Below are 22,121 nucleotides of genomic sequence, written 5' to 3'. Positions count from 1 at the left end.
GTCTTAGATCACCATACTTTATGTCCACTAAAAAAATCATGTAAACATTAAATAAACCCGATAGATAATTTTTTCTTCCAATTAAGATTAATTATATCTTAGTTTGGTCGGTACTGTCTATATCATAAGCCTGTATGTGATATTTTTACTCAGTTCCCCAAGTATCAGCACTGTACCTCCAACTCCAACTCCAACTCCACAATCATCTACATACCAGGTAAATGTTTATTGTACATTGGTGTTACCTCTTCCTCTCTCTTTATGTTTCACCTCGTTCTCTCTTCATATCCGCTCTCTCTTCTTTCACTTTCTCAACCTTTCCTTTTCACCATACACATACAATAAATTGTGTTTAATTTGGATTTTTTTTTCCTTTTAAAGGCATCAGCTACTGAAAGCACCTCCAATAGGTAGGTAGATAAGCTGTTATGCCCATTACTAGATTTTGGAAAACCAACAGAAAAATAAAATGCTAAAGGGGTGTTTCACCTTTAAGTTAAGTTTTAATATGTTATAGAATGGCCAGTTCTAAGCAACTTTTCATTTGGTCTATATCATTTATTTTTTTATATTTTTTTAATCATTTCCCTATTTTGTTTGATTCTTTCCAGCTTTCAAATGAGGGTAGATGACCTTGATACAAAATAAATGCCCTGTAAGGCTACAATTGTATTGTTATTGCTACTTTTTATTACTTATTTTTCTATGCAGGCCCAGTCTCTTCAATGCATGGTTGCTAGGGTAATTTGGGCACTAGCCAACAGATTACTGAAATTGTAAACTGTAGAGCTGCTGTATAAAAAGCTAAATAACTCAAAAAACACAAATAATTAAAAAAAAAGAAAAACAATTGCAAATTGTCTCAGAATATCACTCTCTACATCATAATAAAAGTTAACTGAAAGTTGAACAACCCCTTTAATATACTACTAGAATACGGAATAATACTTTAAAATAGACCTTCGATGATTTGCCCCCTCAGTATCAACATAAACTGTATTTTTATTTTCAGTTCACTGGGAAACAGCACTGGGCCTCCAATACAATCAACTACATATCAAGTAAATGTATGTTGGGTTGTGATGTTACATCTCCTTCTCTCTCTCATACATTGCATCTCTCTAGCTCTTCATATACTGCCTTGAATCTTGTCCATAAGCTTTCACGTGATAAACCATAAGATACATTTTTCTCAATCAATTGAATCTGACCCAATATATAAAGTCGTATGAAAAAGTTTGGGAACCCCTCTCAGCCTGCATAATAATTTTCTCCACTTTCAACAAAAAAGAGTGGTATGTCTTTCATTTCCCATGAACATCCGAGTACTGGGTTGTTTTCTGAACAATGATTTTTAATGAAGCAGTATTCAGTTGTATCAAATGTGAAAAACTGGCAGTGCAAAACTTTGGGTACCCTTGTAATTTTGCTAATTTGAATGAATGTTACTGCTCAATACTGATTACTGGCCACACCAAATTGGTTTGGTTATCTCATTAAGACTTGAACTCTATAAGCAGGTGTGTCCAATCATAAGAAAAGGTATTTTAGGTGGCCAATTGCAAGTTGTGCTTCTGTTTGACTCTCCTCTGAAGAGTGACAGCATGGGATCCTCAAAGCAACTCTCAAAAGATCTTAAAACAAAGATTGCTCAGTATCATAGGGGAAGGCTACAAAGAGCTATCTCAGAGGTTTAAACTGTCAGTTTCAACTGTAAGGAATGTAATCAGGAAATGGAAGGTCACAGGCACAGTTGCTGTAAAATCCAAGTCAGGCAGGCCAAGAAAAATACAGGAGTGGCATATGCGGAGGATTGTGAGAATAGTTACAGACAACCCAAATATCACCAAAAACATCTTGCTGCAGATGGTGTATCTCAGGGGTGTCCAAACTTTTTGCAACGAGGGCCAGATTTAGTGAGGTGAAAATGTGTGAGGGCAAACCATTCAGCCTGACATTCTTTCCAAGGTAGCTAGCTTGTGATCAGGATTATTCACTCCTGAAGATGGACGCGTACACGGCGTTTAGGCAGGCATTTAAACAAGAAATCGCGTAGATGTAGCAGTAATATTTGGGCACATTAGTGAAATGATCTGCGACTTGGTCTATACTGCTGCCTGTGTGCTGAAGGTGTTAGTAATTAACATGTAACTCTCTTGCATACTTCTTTAGTTTACTGTACTGGCACGTCAGTACGTCTATTGCACCTTCAGCCCTAAAGAAGTATGCGAAAACATCGCGTCTCTACGTGCCAGTACGTGTCTATTACTAACACCTAAAGCACACAGGCAGCAGCATAGACCAAGTGGCAGATCATTTCACTAATGTGCCCAAATATTACTGCTACGTGATTCCTGATTGCACTGTGCTGGGGGCCACATTATTATTAATATCATGATGGAGGCTGAGGGCCGGTGTAAATCTGTAAAAGGGTCGCAATTGGCCCCTGGGCCTGACTTTGGACATGCCTGGTGTATCTGTACATCGTTCTACAATTCAGCGCAATTTGCACAAAGAACATCTGTATGGCAGGGTGATGAGAAATAAGCCCGTTCTGCATTTATGCCACAAACAGAGTCGCTTGTTGTATGCAAAAGCTCATTTAGACAAGCCACAGTCATTTTGGAACAAAGTGTCTTGGACTGATGAGACAAAAATTAAGTTATTTGGTCACAACAAAAAGTGCTTTGCATGGCGGATGAAGAACACCGCATTCCAAGAAAAACACCTGCTACCTACTGTCAAATTTGGTGGAGGTTCCATCATACTGTGTGGCTAGTTCAGGGACTGGGGCCCTTGTAAAAGTTGAGGGTCGGATGAATTCAACCCAATATCAACAAATACTTCACGATAATGTTCAAGCATCAGTCACAAAGTTGAAGTTACAAAATACCACCTTCCAGAATCCAGACATTCATCAAAGACTATAGGAAGCATCTAGAGGCTGATACATTTGCAAAAGGAGGCTCAACTAAGTATTTATTTAATATCTCTGTTGGGGTGCCCACATTTATGCACCTGTCTAAATTTGTTATGATGCATATTGCATATTTTTTGTTAATCCAATAAACTTTATGTCACTGCTGAAATACTACTGTTTCCATAAGGCATGTTATATATTAAAAGAAAGTTGCTACTTTGAAAGCCCAGCCAATGATAAACAAAACTCCAAAGAATTAAGAGGGGTTCCCAAACTTTTTCATATGACTGTATGTACCTCTTTTTGTCAATGTATTCATATTATTCATATTATCTTTTTAATTTTGACTTTTCTTTTGCTGAAGATATCAACGACGGAATTCACCACCAACAGGTATTGATGAAGCATTTTTACCCACCCCTGGCAACTACGTTTAAATATAATGCCCATATTGGGTACCAAATAATATATAATTTAGTACACACTACTAAACTAGTTTAACACAGACTTACAGGATCTGCCCTCAATATTATCAACCAACATAAGTTCTCATTTTTTTCAGTTCCTCGGAAAGCAGTACTGCGCCTCCATCTACATGTCAGGTACATGTTTTGTGTGTACTTTTATGCATCTATCCATCTCTCCGATATTGTATCCCCTCTCCATATATTTTCATATTCATTTTATGAGTTTAATTTTGCCTTTTTCTCTTGCTGAAGCCATCAACTACTGAAACCAACTCCAACAGGTAGGCACATTCACCCTTTATTCACCCTTATGTTGAAATACAAGTAAGGGACCTGTTATCCAGAATGCTCAGGACCTGGGGTTTGGGACTCCATATCCAAATTCTACTAAAATTATTATTGGGTTAAATTCATTCATTTAACCCAATAGAATTGCTTTGCTTCCAATAAGGACTTATTATAAGGATTATTATAGCTTAGTTGGGGGTCAAGTCCAAGGTACAGTTTTATTATTACAGAGAAAATGAAATAATTTTTAAAAATTTGGATAAAATGGAGCATTCTATATAATGGGTTTCCTGATAATGAATCCAATACCCTTACATCTAAACAGAGAGTTTGGGGTATACAAACTTTAAAACTCAAATTAATCAAGGTTTTTGTAATAGAATAGCTAATTCTAAGCAACTGCTGGTTTTCATGGTTTTCAAATGTTTTGCCTTCCTCTTCTGACTCTTTCCATCTTTCAAATGGGGGTCACTGATCCCATATAAAAAATAAATGCTCTGTAAGGCTACAAATGTATTGTTATTGCTACTTTTTATTACTCATCTTTCTATTCAGGCCCTCTCTTATTCATATGCCAATCTTATTCAAAGCAATGCATGGTTGCTAGGGTAATTTGGGCCACAGCAACCATATCGGAGAGCTGCTGAATAAAACAGCTAAATAACTCAAAAAACACAAATAATGAAGAAAATGGAAACCAACAGCAAATCTCAGAATATCACTCTCTATATGCCACTAAAAGTTAATTTAAAGGTGAACAACGCCTTTAAGATATAATTTGTAATCTATGTCTATTTTCTCTTTTATGAAGGACAACAGAATGCCAAATGATTTTGATAGCACCAGATGATGAAAGATTGTGTCGAGCACTAAGCACCATTAAAAATATAACTGAGAACATAACAGTACATGGTGAGAAAATAGCACCCATCTGTTTGAGTCTGGTTTCTGTAGATGTGTGAAAGAAACACCTTTTTATGAAATAGTGAATAGCAACACTATAATATAAAGAGAAAAAGACCTTAAATGTAAGCTGGTGATGTTGTAGTGTCTTTTGTTCTGGGAATGGTAATTGTTACTAAAAGGATCTTACTAAGCCATATAAAATGGTTTTGACGTTTATCACAAGTTTACTAACCATGTTGCTAGCATGAAGGAGTTAAATGCAAACACAGGTATACAATATATTATCCAGAATGCTCAGGACATTGGAAATGGCGGATAAGGGATCTTTCCATAACTTGGATCACCATGCCTTGTCTGCTAAAAATCATTTAAAAATAAAATAAACCCAATAGGATTTTTTTGCCACCAGTATGGATCCTATACCTGTAAATACATGTGTATCAAAATACATGTGCTTGATTGTCTGTTAAGCAATTTCTTCACCAAATCTGAATAAACAGGAAGACATAGCAGTCTCATTTCCTTTGCTATTCTTACTGTTCTGAATTGGTCTGTGCCACAGTTGTCCCCCCATTTCCATCCCCAGTCTATGTTCAGCTAACTAACACTCTGTCTAGGGTGAAGGACATAAAACACAAAACCTTTCTTTTTACAGATGTATCCCCCAAGCTGCTAGCATTTTACCATAGACTGCTTATGGGTACAGAAGAGAAAAAGGGGGGGGGGGGTAATTCTCAGGGAAAACAGTAAACAGCTTTTGTAATACCACCTAGTGGTAAGTTTATATAGTGCTTCAGTTGCCTTAGCAGAGTGAAGATACTAAATTGTGCAAACCTAAAAGTTCCATGCAGGATGCTGCCACATTGGAGAGTGATTTGACTAGATTATATTATATTATATGATAATTTTGCCTCTTTATAGGTCCCTGGTATGTGCAGTTTTGGTCTCCGGTCCTTAAAAATGAGCTGGAGAGAGTGCAACTAAACAGTTTAAGGGATGGAAGATTTAAACTACAAGGGTAGACTGTCAAGGTTGGGATTGTTTTCTCTGGAGGGGACATGATTACTCTTTATAAGTACATTAGGGGGCATTATAGACCGCTAGTGGATCATCAGAACAGAGGCCATGTCTTTAGTCTAGAGGAAAATAACTTTCATTTGAAGCAGTGTAGGTGGTTCTTCACAGTGAGGACAGTGAGTTTGTGGAATGCTCTGCTGGGTGATGTTGTGATGGCTGATTCAGTTAATGCCTTCAAAAGGGGCTTGGATGATTTCTCAGACAAGCATATTATCCAAGGCTATAATGATACTAAACTCTACAATTAATATATATATTGGTATATATAGTTTCAGTGGGGTTGTGTAGGTATGTGCACTGGAATTCATTTGGAGGGGGTAAAACTTGAACTTTGGTCAAGGCCTTTGCTTTCCTTATAAACATCCACTAAGTGTTTATAGCAAGACTAGACCCTGTACAGGAGAAGCTTTGATTTGTACATCAAGAGCAGCTTGATTCAAATATCTGCAGTTCTGGCATAAATAATGTAAACATTTATATTTTTTAGTTGCAGACTTCTGCTGCTGTCAACCAAATGTGTGTCTTGAAAATAGCTCTGACTACACGACACTCTGGTAAGTTTTAGAAGAGAATTAAAACAGTAAAGCTTTATGTTTATGTATCTGGAAGTGTTTGACCAAGTACTGTTATGCATGAAACACAAGAAACTGCTCATATCAATTTTCCCTTTCACTGCAAAGTATAGTCAGGACAGCCGTCTGGACAACAGGCTTATAGTTAATACTGGTAATGAGTAGGTTTTATCATTGGAAGGAACCCTTGATAAGCTAAAGCGATGGTCGTTTTCAGAGATAAAACTTGGATGCACAAGGTTGCATGGTATAGGATTAAATCTTGTTATTTATTCAGGGACCTAAAGATTTTAGATTGTAGATGATCATCTCTATATTTGGTAAATTAAAGGAGAACAAACCCCTTAGTATAAATGTGGCCATTGTATTTTATATTCTAACTTACTGTACAGGCCTAGAGGTTCAGCATCCCTATAAAAGTAATGATCCAAGCCAAACACGTGCGTTTAATATTCTACATATACAGTATATTGTGAGTCGATGCCTAAGCTCAGTAAGTGACAGCAGCACAGAGCATGTGCAGTGAATAAGCAGAAGATAGGATGGGAAGCTATTAGTGGTATATTTGGGGGCACAGATCTTCACTGCTATTGGACCCACAGTGCATTGAACTGGCACAGAAGCCCAGAACATAATGTAGAGTATTTCTACCCTACTTCTTTGTTAAGCTTTAGTTCTGCTTCAATTTGGTTAGTCTGGTATTTCTTACTCTGATTTGTGGTTCCATTATGCCTTTCATTTCACTGGGGCCAGTAGGTTTGTAGATGATTAAGTAATTGATCACTACTTTTTGTGCAATTCCAGTTAAAAGGTACCTGTCCCCAGACGTAAAAAAACGTATAATAAAAATCATTTGCAAATGAAATATGAAACCCAAATAGGTTTTTTTTAATTAAAACATCCATACCTATAAATGTATTTAAAATTCTGAGCTGTCAATCATATATTGTCCGCCCTGCCTCTATGCTTGAGGCATAGAGGTAGGGCAGGCAATTACTTTCTCTTTCCATTCAGCACTTCCTAGATGTCACGCCACTCCTCACATCCCCCCTCCCTCCTCACGGTCTACAATCATGTATCATGGGCATGGCTCCCCTATTCTGGCACATACACAAGATTCTGGGGTGATACAAAATTTGCCTTTATAACAGTGTCCACAAAATGGCCCCTTCCTGCTGTAATTGTGAGATTGAAACAAAATCTAAATAATTTATATAGTGAATGTAAAGTTTATTTTGCTCTACAAACATGTTAGAAAAGGATTTAGAATTCTTTCTTAGGGTGACAGGTCCCATTTAAGTCTTCCACTTGTTACAAATTCAACTTTCTGGTAACGTATCTTTCCTATCACCTTATTGAATTCTTCTGTAAACTGACAGTTATCTTAATATTTAAGACTGAGCTAGAGCTTTGTCCCCTGGTGATAATTGGCACTTTCCAAAGCTTTTGTACAATATTTCGCGCATAAGAGTTCTACCAATTTTATCCGGTAAAGCCTTGTTCCTAAAAAAGTCACCAAGAATAAGACAGCGATCGATAGGAATAAATGATATACATTGGATTCTAAATTAATATATACTGTACAGTAGTATTCAGCTAAGCCCACTGACTGACTTACCAATCAATCCTATTAAGTGCTTAAAGTTGGTTCATTTTATGGGAGGTGCTGGTTACTTTCATGGGAGGTTTCATTTTATTTGCCTATATGAAATTTTATTTATTCATTTATTTAATTATTTTGCAGTAATAGTAGCAGAAATGTAAATTGCACAGGGACAGGGGCAGGGACAGGGACACCTATATCTACAACTACAACCATTTCTACGGGACAAGGACCAGGGACACCCATTTCTACAACTAAAAACATTTCTACGGGACAAGGACCAGGGACACCCATATCTAAAACTACGACCATTTCTACTGGACAAGGACCAGGGACACCCATATCTAAAACTACGACCATTTCTACGGGACAAGGTTCAGTGACACCCATATCTACAATTACAACCAATTCTAGCCTCCCAGGTAAATATTTTAATGGTATTCATAACCTTTAACTTATGGCATCCATTTCCTAATAAAAATCCTAATATATTTTATGGTTTTATCAGTCTCTGTCAAGGTTTTTTCTGATTTTCTATATTAGCTCAATCCATATGTTGTTTCCCCTGGTTCTGGTTTATACAGTATGATTATTATTTTTTGCTTTACAGTCCCAGAACAAATTTAAAGGGAACAGAACCCTCTCTATGTACCTGTTCGGATTGCTCTTTTGAGCACTTTTACAATTTACATAATTTTCCATAATATTAGCAGTCAAACACTGCCAATATCATGAATGTGTATCATGACTATCCCCTGTTGTTCTATTAGCATACTGTCAGACATATCTGCAGATACTGTCAGACTGGGGGCACAATGAGACCACCAGAGAAATGGTTAGCAAGGGACCACCAATCATATTCCAATATTTACAGGCAATACCTTACTTGAATGACAAATACAACTGTTTACCAAATTCCATTGTTGTATGTCCCATTCCTTCATCTTTCTTAATTTCTTTTTTTTTAATGTCAACTATTTTTCTCTCCTAAACCTCTTTTTATCAACCCTTCTCTCCACAAGCCCACATTGTGGTCTTACCTTATGGTTACTTATAGCATCACCTTACAGCACTTTAAAGACTAAAGGAGTACAAATACAAAGACATGACAGTTTATATACATACATACACTTCATCAGAATACATGACGTTGCAATGGTTTATTGCTAGCACAGTAGGGGGCCCCGCTCATGAGAGCTTTCAATCTAATGGAGTCATGTAATAAAAGACATTAAGTTTGTTAAGGTGGAGTAATTTATAGCAACTGATCAATTGGTATAATTTCCTGGTTGCCAATTTAAAAGGAAAAATCTGGGCCCCACAGCAAATTCAATTTAGGGCCCCAAATTATTGATCAGTTGAAATTTTCTACCAAGATATATTATAGCAGGGTCTGCTTACTCTGTAGTTATGCCCCTGTACATACATAAGTTACTCAGTGATTGCTCAGCGATTGGTCCAATGGCTGAATTTGAGTGGCTAAGCTATTTGCCAATAATATAATGACTGCACTGACAAAAATCTCAGCAGTGTAGAAGACTAATCTGCAATGAAACAGTAAAAAGCCAGTAAATATGTCATTGGGGAAAGAGGACATAAAAGGAAATTTACTGGCGGCCAGTCTGACCCTGACTGAGGCCATAAGCATCTTCTGGTGCTTCTCTGCCATTGTTCCTGTCACTAAGTGAACAGAGAAGTATCAGGAGTTGCCTCTGTTTAAATGCATCTTGTGCAGGCCCGGATTTGTGGAAAGGCCACCTAGGCCCGGGCCTAGGGTGGCAGGATTTTAGGGGGGCGGCATGCTGCCCAACCACACCCACATTGGTTCAAAAACACTGGGAATGCGCCGGAGATACAATCATTTTTTTAATTTCCCATGCACCAATCCCCATTGATGAAAATTTCCTCGAATAAAGGAGAGGTGACAGGGGCGACGAACGGCACTGGGCCTAGGGGCACCCATTATGTAAATCCGGCCCTGATCTTGTGAGAAAATGAAAACTCATCTACAAATGAGCAATGCAAGATAAAAAATGCTTTTGATTACGTTTGTAATAACTGAAATTCATTCTACTGAAACGTTTAAATTCCTACAATGTAGGCAAGTAAAGTCCACTTTCAGTGTACCTTGCCTCTAATATAATGTATATATATATATATATATATCTTTTACAGATTTGGGCTCTTTAAACGAAGCTTTGAATTCCCCTGAACTTAATTCATCCATGGTTGACAGCATTGTATCACAAATTGAGCAGATGTTCACCGGAGAAGTGGAGCCCGAAAAAGCAACGCAGTTGGTTGATGTCATGAACACCTTTTTAAATCTTTCCGAGAATCTTGTAGCGCCAGTCTCAAAAAGGTATGGTTCCTATGAATAAACTGTTTTCTACTTTTCTAATGAGATGTTTCACTGCTAGATATGAGTGAATCTGTCCCTTTTATGGAAAAACTTGTGAAACGGTGAGATGCTGAATTTCACTTTGAATCCATACCATATTCACTATTGCCTAATAAATTCTCTATGCAAGACTTGCATGGAGAATACATTTTTAAAAATGTGATTGTAATTGAATATTAAAAAAAAAGTAAAGAATTTCAAATCCATTGTTTATACATTATCAAATAATATCTATGTTCTTTTTCACAAAAACAGGTTAATTGGCATAGTGGATAAAATTACCTTACAGATTACCATTTCTGGACAGTCAATAAATATCACTTCTCCTGCTTTGGTCTTGGCTGCTGAGAAAGTGAATGCCAGTCTATTCAATGGAGCAGCATTTGGAGTTAAAGTATCCTCAGATTTGCAAGTAATGGCTAAAACTTATTTGTCTGACTCTTTTGTGGCGATGACGCAAAAGGCATTCTATCCTCGTAATCAAAATGCATTTCTCTTCAAGTCTGTGCAGCCATTTCCCATTATAATTTCTATTCTTCTGGAAATTAAACCGCTGTGTATCATATGTCGTGACTATATGTCAAGACTAGCCATATATTAACTGTTTTAAGGTAAAATCAATTGTATCCTAAAATAATGCATTATTCAAAACATTATTTTCCAGGTGTCCTTAGGTTCCAATGCATCTCAACAAAATGAAAATGTGGTTTTCCTTCCTGGATCCCTTCTTAATGGCTTGTCACCTACAGACCAAAATGTGGCTTCCAGGGTTCAGTTTAACTTCTTTGAAAAAACCTCTCTGTTTGTGGTAAGATATTTCAAGCATGGTGTGACATTCTTCTGAGGCAAAGACATTTTGCTTTTTCCTTGCGAATAAGGTTTTCTTAGGAGAGTGATCCCCAACCAGTGGCCTGCAAGCAACATGTTGCTCACCAAGCCCTTGGATGTTGCTCCCAATGGCCTCAAAGCAGGTGCTTATTTTTGAATTTCTGGTTTGGAGGCAAGTTTTGGTTGCATAAAAACCAGGTGTGCTGCCAAACAGAGCCTCCTGTAGGCTGTCAGTCCACGTTGGGGCTATGAAATGGCCAATCAAAGCACTTATTTTGCACCACCCAGGAGAATTTTTTATGCTTGTGCTGCTTCCCAACTCATTTTACATCTGAATGTGGCTCACGGGTAAAAAAAAAAAAAGGCTGGAAACTCCTGTCTTAGGGGAGATCCACTCGTTTGGAGAAATGAACGAATCGCTCCCCAATATGCCAAAATTGAAGTGGGCGATATCGGGCTGATATGATCATGGGCCCTAGGGCCCAACGATCGGATCAGAACGGAGGGCAAATGGGCAGTCGGATCACGGGATTGCATCAATGAAAAGATGCGGCCGTGATCCAACGGGATTTTCTAACCTGCCCGATCGCCATCTGCCCAACTTTCGGCCTGATATCGACCAGGAAAGCCCGTCTGGGGGGCTCTAGACACGTGCCGATAAGCTGCCGACTTGGTCTGTCTGCAGCTTTTATCCACCTGTGTATGGGGACCTATAGGACGGATGCTTTGGGCACAATCAAGTTAATCAGTAGTTCTCTATCAACCAGCTGCCAAATTTTTCTGGTTACATTTGGGGGTACTAATCTCTTTCCTAATCAGCACTTGCAACAAATACTCTACTGTGTTCTTTTTGTGGAGGTGGGCTGGCAACTAGGCACGACCCAGACACAGTCTTGGGCATATGGGGAAATTATAGGCATTTATAATGCTGCATTTATCAGTAGCCCAAAAATGTGGTGCCAAAACACCCAAAACCACCTTCATTTTGAATTGCCTGCAAATACATTGGTAAGAAGGAAGTCTGCCCATAGGATACCATTACATTAGGGTAATTTAGTCGCATGAGCCTCCCTTTTATTATGTAGCACACATTTGCATTGTTCTATGTTTCACATTCAAGTGAGCTGCAGGATGCAATTATGGGTGCTTTTCACATTTTTCAGTAGTTTCTTTCTTTCGCTAACACATCATTCCTATACATTATATACATCTTTTACTATTTTATTATATCAGGATCCCTCTCTGCCAGCAAAAGACCAAAGCTTGGTCAGCACAGTCATATCTGCAAGTGTGTCCAACCTCACATTAAATAATTTGAAAGATAATGTAACGGTCCTTCTGCAAACATCCTCCAACACTCAACAGGTACGTTTTTTCATTTTTGTTCTTTGGTAGTATTCAATTCAGTGTCATTTTTCATGGCATTACAGAAATTGGTAATTGAAGCTCGTGGGTATTTTAATGGGGAATGACAATATTAAAGATAACATACAGTATGTGTCTAGTAGGTGCAGGGGCACAGAGAGCAGATCATCTGCTTTGTACAAAATACAGGCTGAGGAAACGGATTCACTCAATGTTACCCTTCCCTTGGGGCTGCTTTAGAGAACTAAAAGTTAAAACACTGGGGGGTTAGCTATTAATGAGTCATAATGTAAAGCCCATTTAGCAATGAGCATTTGTGTGGGGGTCATATTCTTTTTAAATATTCTTCAGAAGTGCATAATTATATTGTATTCATTTACAAACTCTTTCATTGGATAAATTTCATGAACTCAGTTGTGCTTTTTTTTATTTCAGCAGGAAAATGTTTCCATGCTGTGCGTATTTTGGAACTTCAACAAAAACAGTAAGTTGGTTGAGCTGAGACAAATTTCATTGACAAGCTTATTTGGAGGTAGCAGCACATACAGTATTCTTTGCATTTACTTAAAACTGGGGGTGCTCCTGCCAGGAGGTGAATTGAGAGAAACTCGCAGGCTACCGGGGGAAACAAAAAAGACACTCCTGTTAACCATAAAGGACAGTAACATAAAAAAAATGTAAAAACATTTGTTTGCACTTAACGGAAAAAAAACATCACTTTTAACTTTAAATTCGCAAAGTCTTTATTAAGAAAGAATTTACTGATTCTCCGCTTGCGTTCCTCTTCAGAAACGGCAAAAGGGCGATGATCCATCATGCTGCGTTTGATAACTCCTTCCTGGCTATCTCCTATAGAAGACAGGGAGGAGAAATCGAGCTCCGCACAATGGATCATCGCCCTGTCACCATTTCTAAAGAGGAGCGCAAGCGGAGAATCGGTAAGTTATTTCTTAATATAGAATTTGCAAATTTAAAGTTAAAAGTGTCTAGGTGTTTTTTTTTCATTAAGTACAAACACATTTTTTAAATTTGTTTTATGTTATTGGTCCTTTAAGTCCAAGGGCTCTCAGCTTGTGTACTTATTTCAGGCTGAAAGAAGCGGATTTCAGGGGCGTAACTACAGAGGAAGCAGACCCTGTGGCTGCAGGGGGGCCCAGGAGGTACAGGGGCCCCATGAGGCTCTCATTGATGAGCAATTTGAACATATATTGGTAAAACAGTACAAAAACTGGATATGTTGGGGGCCCTAAAATTAATTTGCTGTGGGGCCCAGCAATATCTAGTTACGCCACTGGCGGATTTGCTCCATGCCGTATCTCCATTGATTGAAAACGACCTGCTTGCTTGCATTTACATGAAACGGAGCAGAGGGCAGCTTGAGAATGCCCACTGAGTGTGACTGCTTGCAAGCAGATTGTATTCAAATTAATGTATATGGGACACGGAGTGGATCCACTTCTCTCAGCCTGAAAAAAATTGCAGGCTAAAGGCAGCAGAGCAAAGGCTTCATCTTCCCTTGCCAAAGTGCCAAAATTACATTTTTTAAAGTGGAATTTGGCTCTTCTAGTGCAGAAATGCAATTGCAGGTATGCTGCACCTTAAATATGCCAGTATTATTTATTCACCATAAATACATTTTTTTTCAGAAGGCAGTGGCGGATGGGATTCAAGTGGCTGTAGTGTTTTAAATACAACAGTAAACCAGACAATTTGTACCTGTAATCATCTAACAAGCTTTGCAATACTTATGGTAAGTAGGCTGATGGCTTTTGTGCATTCTCTTACAAAATGACAAATGTTCGTAATAGTTTATAACGTGGGAACATCAGAACTGTGCCGCACAAATTAATCTGTTTGAGATGTTACAGCAACAGTGTCCAGTCTTTTGCTCTGCAGGTTCAAGAGGAAATTAATACTTACTGTACTGTATTCATTAAAGGGGTGGTTCACCTTTAAGGGTCAGGGCACACAGGCAGATTCGGGGAGATTAGACGCCTGGCGACAAATCTCCCTGAAATGCTTCCCCTGCCTTTCCGTCGGCTAAAATGTAAATCGTAGACGGGATGGCACTTGGAATGATTTTTTTCCCGATGTCGCCCAAAGTTTCATTGGGCAGCTTCTGAAAATCCCGCCAGTGATTTACATTTTAGCCAATGGGAAGGCAGTTCGGGGAGATTAGTCGCCCCGAAGAAGAGGAGATTTGTTGCCGGGCGACTAATCTCCCTGAATCTGCCTGTGTGCCCTGACCCTAAGTTAATGTTATAGAATCGCCCAGCAACTTTTCATTTGGTCTTCATTATATATTTTATTTATTTATATTTTACTTCTTTTATTTTTTTTCTAATTTATAGTTTTATTACTATTTGCCCTTATTCTTCTGACTCTTTCCAAATTTCTAATGGGGGTCACTGACCCCAGCAGCCAAACAACTCCTTAAGGCTAAAATTGGGTTATTGTCACTTTTTATTACTCATTTTTCTATTCTCATAGGTCCTCTCCTATTCATTTACCAGTCTCTCCTTTAATCAGCTCCCTGGTCACTGAACCCTAGCAACCAGATAACTGCTGAAATTCCAAATTGGAAAGTGTGCTGAACAAAAAGTGAAATCATTTGAAAAATAAAATAAAAATGAAGACCAACTGCAAACTGTCTTATAATGTTGCCATCTGCATCATACTAAAAGTGAACCCAAATGTGAAAACCCCTGTAACACTTGTCCTTGTGAAAATCATATATATATATATATATATATATATATATATATAAATATATATATATAAAATTATAATTTTCCTTATGTGTTTTAGGGTGTGTCCCAATTGCATCAGAGTCCAGAAGACACTCTCATCCTCACATTTATTTCATACATTGGCTGTGGCCTCTCTGCAATCTTCCTTTCTGTGACTTTTGTGACATACATTGCTTTTGAGTACGTATGAAATTCATTCTCTTTCTGTGTATGGAATAGCTTCATAAAAATGTTACAAGCTGTTAATTGTCTGGGGAGGTAGAGGGTTGTTGTAATCCAAGTTGGTTGGCAGATTATTTATAAATATAGGGATGAGGAGGGCACTCTAACAATAGATCAAAAATAATGATTAAGGGTGCAAAAGCCCTAAAAACTCCATTAGTTTTTATAGCACATATAATATAAAGATATGGGCATGCACACCAAATGATTAATCGTATAGACCAGATAGATGTGCAGTAAAAAAAATTTTTAATGTTAAAGACATAACAGTAATAAACAACATCAATTAATGAGGGTAAATATTCAGTAAATTAGCATACATACATACCACACCACTGGTAGTTTGGTTAGATATTGGAAAGCGGATACACAAACCCCCAAAAAAGAGAACACCCCGACCCCAACGTCGGGTGTTCTCTTTTTTGGGGGTTTGTGTATCCGCTTTCCAATATCTAACCAAACTACCAGTGGTGTGGTATGTATGTATGCTAATTTACTGAATATTTACCCTCATTAATTGATGTTGTTTATTACTGTTATGTCTTAAACATTAAAAATTTTATTTACTGCACATCTATCTGGTCTATACGATTAATCATTTGGTGTGCATGCCCATATCTTTATGGCAGATTATTTATACCAAGTTTTTCATACCCAAACTTGATGTCCCCACTAAAATATCCCTACTGAAATTATTATAATGCTTACAATTGTCTGCAAATATACAGTAAGTATCATTATTTACATTTTTATCTACCTAAAAAGTAATAACTTTAGGTGAATACATTTCTGTATTATAAATACAAACAACATATTTTTTTATTTTTAATTAACCATCGGAGAAGAGGCATTTCTGTAGGTGTTTAATTTGGTCTCTTTGAATATGTGGCTGCTTCTATGTATGGGAATAAAGGGGTTCACTAGTGCCTCCCTAGATTTGTAAACAAGCCTAATCGTATCAGGAATGCTGCTATAGTGAATGATCAGAAATGTAATTTGCTTCAAAGAGATTATTTATCTCTTATGTACTCATTTACTGAGGAATCATTGGAAATTGATTTTCTAAATGGAATCACACACAGAATTACATTACTAGCCATTCCCTCCACCCTGTTCCATAAATATAAGTGTGAGCGTAGAACATCTGTTATTATGATACTACTTATATATATTTATATTTATGAATAACTTACTAAAAAAAAAGATTTTCTTCATTTCTCATCATATAATAGGAAAATCCGTAGAGATTATCCTTCAAAAATTCTGATACAGCTTTGCGCTGCCCTGATCTTCTTAAATTTATCGTTCCTTATCAACCCATGGATTGCCCTTTACAACAATATACCTGGGCTCTGTATCTCTGCTGCCGCATTCCTCCATTATTTTCTTCTGGTCTCGATCACTTGGATGGGGCTTGAAGCTTTCCACATGTACCTCTCACTGGTGAAAGTCTTTAACACCTATGTACGGAAATATATCTTAAAGTTTTGTATCATTGGATGGGGTATGTATACTTTGTATCTATTTCCATCATTTGTATCTATTTACTTGATCAGAACTTGGCATGAACATGCTCACCTAAGCTCATCCGTATTGTGTAGGGAATTTGCTCCTATTTATTGGGAAGATACAGAGAGGTGCAATGCAAAAGCAGAGAGAGACTATGGTCCTACCCAGAACTTTGCTTTGCACCAGTTCTATTGATGGCTAAATCTCCTATTTAATACATTTAAGCTCAGGAGGTTCACCTTTAAATTAAATTTAGTATGATGTAGACATAGATAATCTGAGACAATTTGCAATCGGTCTTCATTTTTAATTTTTGGGGTTTTTCAGTTGTTTAGATTTTTGTTCAGCAGCTCTCCAGTTTGGAAATGCTGCAATTGTAATTTCACCTGGTTGCGAGGATCTTAGCAACCAGGCAGTGGTGTGATCGAGAGACGGTAATATGAATAGAAGAAGGTCTACATAGAAATAAAAACAATACAAAGTAATGATAACAATAACATTGTGACCTTACAGAGAAATAGTTGTTGGCTGCTGGGGTCAGTGACCCCTATTTAAAATCTGAAAAGAGGCAGAAGAGGAAGGCCAATAATTTCAAAATGAAATAAAATAATGAAAACCAATGGTACAGTTGCCAGGCATTCTATAACAAAAGTTAATTTTGAAAGTGAACAACCCCTACTTTTTCTCTGTAAATAACCCCTTTATCTTGCTTAGTTTGCCATTGCCTTGGGTCACATAGGTATTACATTGTAGTAAGCACAATTTATCAGGACCAGGTATAAAAGCCCCTTTAGGATGAAATATACCTTAAAATTCCTTTTTTATAAGCATAAAACAGACAGTAGTAATCTAAAACACTTAGGGGGTTATTTACTAAACTCCAAATGCAAAAATCACGAAAAATGTATTTATTTTTTTTTAATTAAATTGGACTTTTAAAAAATCACGAATTTTTTGAGGTTGGAAAAGTCAGAATCAGAAAATCTGGCATCTCAGACCTGTCAAGGTTGCAGATAAGTGAATGGGAGAAGTCCCAATGATTTTTTGATGTGCGCTGGGTTTCATGCAATATCCAGTGCTGATTCTGGGGCTTCTGCCGCCTGAGGCAGCAGCCCAAATGCAGCCCACCTCCTCTCCTGCTCCGTGCTTAAAGGGATACTGTCATGGGAAAAAACATTTTTTTCAAAATGAATCCGTTAATAGTGCTGCTCCAGCAGAATTATGCACTGAAATCCATTTCTCAAAAGAGCAAACAGACATATTGTCAATTTCCCAGCTGCCAGTTCAGTTACATTGAAAAGGAAAAACAGCAGCCTGCCAGAAAGCATTTCTCTCCTAAAGTGCAGGCACAAGTCACATGACCAGGGGCAGCTGGGAAACTGACAATATGTCTAGCCCCATGTCAGATTTCAAAATTGAATATAAAAAAATCTGTTTGCTCTTTTGAGAAATGGATTTCAGTGGAGAATTCTGCTGGAGCAGCCCTATTAACTAGTGATGGGCGAATTTATTCGCCAAGCGCGAATAAATTCACGAAACGCCCGCGAAAATTCACGTAAAAAACGGGCGCCGGCGCCAAAAACGGGCGCTGGCGTAAAAAACGAGACGCCGGCGCGATTTCGCAAATTTTTCGCCGTTTCGCAAATTCGCCCATCACTACTATTAACTGATTCATTTCGAAAAAAAATTTTTTCCCATGACAGTATCCAGTAACAGTAATTAGCGTCGGAGAGGGTCTAAGGGGGCAGTATCGCTAGTGCATTAAGTGCAATGGCAAAACCCGGAAATTCGGCTCTTAAAGTTACAAGAAGCAGCTTTTTGCAGCCCCCTGTAACTGGCCGCTCACTGCCCCCTGAGGCAAGGGTCTCACCTTGCCTCATGGCAGAAGCGGCCCTTGCAATCCCCCTAAATTTTCAGAGTTTTCACGCAAAAATCAGAGTTTTCGGGTGAAAAATCAAAAAAAAAATTGAAAATTGGATGAAAAATCTGAAAAAAATCGTGAAAATCTGATTTCTTTTCCCGCAAAGCAAATTTTCGGGAAAATTTAATAAATAAGCGAAAAAAAACCCGAACGGATTTGATTGGCGTTTGTAGCAGAAAATATTGAGATAAATTCAGACTAAGTCGCTGATCTAAATTACTTTTTTTTTTAAAAAATGTTCCCTTATTGAGTCAATATCTGCAATTCTGTGATGAGTGTTTAAGCTGATGGACCCATCTACCTATAGAAGATCATCTGTAAGACTGCAGAGCAGTTCTTGTGAAGGTTTAGCCATGATTGAAAGTCTTCAGTCTGGCTAAACGGAATTGTCTATAACTGTGATCCTACTACTATCCCTTTGAAGGAGATACTGGACAGAGATGGTCTTAAAGGGGTTGTTCAAATTTCCGTTAACTTTAAGGGGTCAATCTATTAAAGGTTGAGTTTTGTTTCTAAAAATTTGAGTTTTCTTCACTAAAAATGTTTTATGCCCCAAAGCAGCAAACAAATCTGAATCTGAAAGTACCCCAGCTAAAACCTGTCAAATTCATTTAAAAGTCAATGGCACAGATCCCATTTGAAGATGTTTTTTTCTTCATGATTTGTGTGTTTTGGGGCATTTGATGCTGTTTTTTTGCTCAAAAACTTGATACGTTTTTTTAAGCCAACTTGATAAATTGGAGGTATTCATCGAAACTCTTATTTTGAGTTTTTTCGATTGGATTTTTTCAAGTTTAATTATTAGTCAATTACCCAAATTGGTGTTAACTTACCCTTTAAAATTTAGTAGGGATGCACCGAATCCAGGATTCGGTTTGGGATTCGTCCAGGATTTGGCCTTTTTCAGCAGGATTCAGATTTGGCCAAATCCTTCTCCCTGGCCGAACCGAATCCGAATCCAAATTTGTATATGCAAATTAGGGATGGGGAGGGAAATCGCGTGAATTTTTGTCAGAAAACAAGGAAGTTAAAAATATTTCCCCTTCCCACCCCTAATTTGCATATGCAAATTACGTTTCGGATTCAGTTTGGTAACCAAAATAGTGGATTCAGTGCATCCCTAAAATTTATATAAGAATAACAGGACATTGCTGCTTTTTGATTCTTGAGGGCCCAAGAAACCTGTTGGATGTTTACAATTTCTGATTGCAGAGCGGCGGGATTTCAACTTTCAAATCGATACAGACCGATTCAAATCTGTTTAGGGTATTAATCAGTTGTAACCTATAAAGTGTTGTTGCCCTTGAACTGTAATTAGTTTTTTTTTAGTTCTTGCAATAAATGTTGTCTCTTAAAAACACATTTCATCTTATCGTCTATGGTCTTTAATAGGTTTTCCTGCTGTAGTGGTGGCCATTATATTGGCAGTGAACAAAGATCTGTATGGCTTTCAGACAAGGGGACACTACCCAAATGGAGCTACAGATGATGTGTAAGTTGATACTACAATATTTTATTATAAAAATTATAAAAAAAAAATCAGCACCATTTTCCACCCTAATGCAGCATATCCCCCCCCCCCCGGATTTCGGTGTCATTGCACCTGCACAGACATTTTAAATTATGAGCCCACCGGGAGTTTTCCTGGTTCCCGGTGGGCCAGTCTGACACTGATGCTAATTGAATGTTTAACATCATGGGATTCCGTATATAGCAAACATACATGAGGAAAAACTTCCTGTTTATTAACATGCTTCATGAGAGTGAGCCGACACAGATACATGTCTGGGAAGTCTCAAAGCCCTACTTCTACTTCGTTTTTTTTATTGCCATTTAAAATGGAAAAGTATCCATGCAACCCCTTTACAAACATGGATTCTTGGAACAAGAAGGGTACGTTAGAAACTGGAAAAGAAATCAAGTGGTAACAAATGCCCAGGTGGCTCCTCAAGTTAAAAGCAAGTATTTACACCAGTGGTCCCCAACCAGTGGCTCACGAGCAAGGTGCTTATTTTTAATTCCTGGCTTGAAGGCAAACTTAAGTTGCATAAAAACCAGTTGTACTGCCAAACAGAACTTCCTGTAGGCTGCCAGTCCTCATAGGAGCTACCAATTGAAAGACCAATTGAAAAGTTGATTAGAATGAGCCATTCTATAACATACTAAAAGATAACTTAAAGAAATTAAAAAATATTTCTAATAGTGTACATTACATATCTTTCTTTCTTTGCAGCTGCTGGATGGATGATATTATATTTTATATCACGGTTGTTGGATACTACGGTCTAATATTCCTGCTGACCATCAGTATGTTTATAGTAGTCATACTACAGCTGTGTCGAATCAAGAAACAGAAACAACTTGGCTTCCAAAAGAAAATCACCTTGCAGGACATGAGGAGTGTGGCCGGAATTACGTTCCTGTTGGGCATTACATGGGGACTAGGTTTCTTCACCTGGGGGCCCGGGGGTATTGTCATTGTATACCTTTTCACAATCTTCAACACATTACAAGGTTAGCCTCTGTCTTTACTTCATTAGTTTGGTATCAATGGATTCCTGCATTATTTTAACCAAAAGCTATATAACTATATACTCCTGATGAATGGTGCTTAGCACAGGGCACTGTAGATTTATGGGACCCCTTTTAACATGCCATCGGATTTTTATCAGTGGGATTGTCTGTTATTGGACAACACTGTATCTGTACTGCATTGTATTGGTTACTGCACTGTACCCATAAAAATGCAAGAAACTTGAAAAACTTACCTCCATAGGTAATAAAAAGTCCAACATTTGCCCAGGTGCAGTAACCAACAGGAACAAATAAAACATTTATTTTTAAAGGAGAACTAAAATAATTAGTCAAATAATTAGTCTATACATTTTATACTATAGATTTTGGGTTTCTCTACAGTGCAGCTTTGTCCCTCTAAAGACCCCCAGTGGCTTCCTATAATTTTTTCTGCTGGATCATTACTATTATAGGGTTAGTATAATAAGTGTCAGCTTCTATAACAGATGCAATCTACAGTATTTTCTGTTAAAAAAGTAATTTGATGACTCCTCAGTAGTAGCTCAGATAAAATGAACCTGTGTTGAGCTACTGGTTTGCAATAAATGGCCTAATAAAATGAAATATGGTGCAGTTCTGGGCGCCCTGTCCCCTCTACTAGACAAGGGTCTGCTGATTAGAAATGCCCACCTCCCCAGCCCCTCTTGTACCTGAAGCTTAGCAGCAGCAGACAGGCATACGTGAGTGGGTGGCATACCTCCCAACATTTTTGCGGGAC

At 37.8% G+C, this 22,121-nt stretch overlaps 1 protein-coding gene across 7 annotated transcripts in view; it reads left to right on the top strand.

The window, feature by feature from the left end:
• The window catches only part of adgrg2.L (adhesion G protein-coupled receptor G2 L homeolog), an 81,608-nt gene that overhangs the window by 51,605 nt on the left and 7,882 nt on the right, over positions 1-22,121 (top strand). For 5 of the 7 annotated variants that reach the window (XM_041581822.1, XM_041581821.1, XM_041581820.1 and 2 more), the window contains 19 exons: positions 154-217; positions 382-410; positions 1,013-1,067; positions 3,285-3,313; positions 3,483-3,522; positions 3,640-3,668; positions 4,487-4,587; positions 6,146-6,212; positions 7,975-8,255; positions 10,009-10,195; positions 10,490-10,646; positions 10,899-11,042; positions 12,296-12,427; positions 12,863-12,911; positions 14,074-14,177; positions 15,236-15,357; positions 16,632-16,903; positions 20,222-20,321; positions 21,063-21,343. In XM_041581822.1, the coding sequence (XP_041437756.1) occupies positions 154-217; positions 382-410; positions 1,013-1,067; positions 3,285-3,313; positions 3,483-3,522; positions 3,640-3,668; positions 4,487-4,587; positions 6,146-6,212; positions 7,975-8,255; positions 10,009-10,195; positions 10,490-10,646; positions 10,899-11,042; positions 12,296-12,427; positions 12,863-12,911; positions 14,074-14,177; positions 15,236-15,357; positions 16,632-16,903; positions 20,222-20,321; positions 21,063-21,343 (2,243 nt within the window). The remainder of the gene's footprint in view (positions 1-153; positions 218-381; positions 411-1,012; positions 1,068-3,284; positions 3,314-3,482; positions 3,523-3,639; positions 3,669-4,486; positions 4,588-6,145; positions 6,213-7,974; positions 8,256-10,008; positions 10,196-10,489; positions 10,647-10,898; positions 11,043-12,295; positions 12,428-12,862; positions 12,912-14,073; positions 14,178-15,235; positions 15,358-16,631; positions 16,904-20,221; positions 20,322-21,062; positions 21,344-22,121) is intronic. The other 2 variants (XM_041581819.1, XM_041581818.1) reach the window with 2 other exon arrangements.

Source organism: Xenopus laevis, chromosome 2L (assembly GCF_017654675.1).
Source record: "Xenopus laevis strain J_2021 chromosome 2L, Xenopus_laevis_v10.1, whole genome shotgun sequence".
NCBI classification, from domain to species: Eukaryota; Metazoa; Chordata; class Amphibia; order Anura; family Pipidae; genus Xenopus; species Xenopus laevis.
Note: the sequence above shows the minus strand (reverse complement) of the source record. Positions and strands in the feature narration are given on the sequence as shown.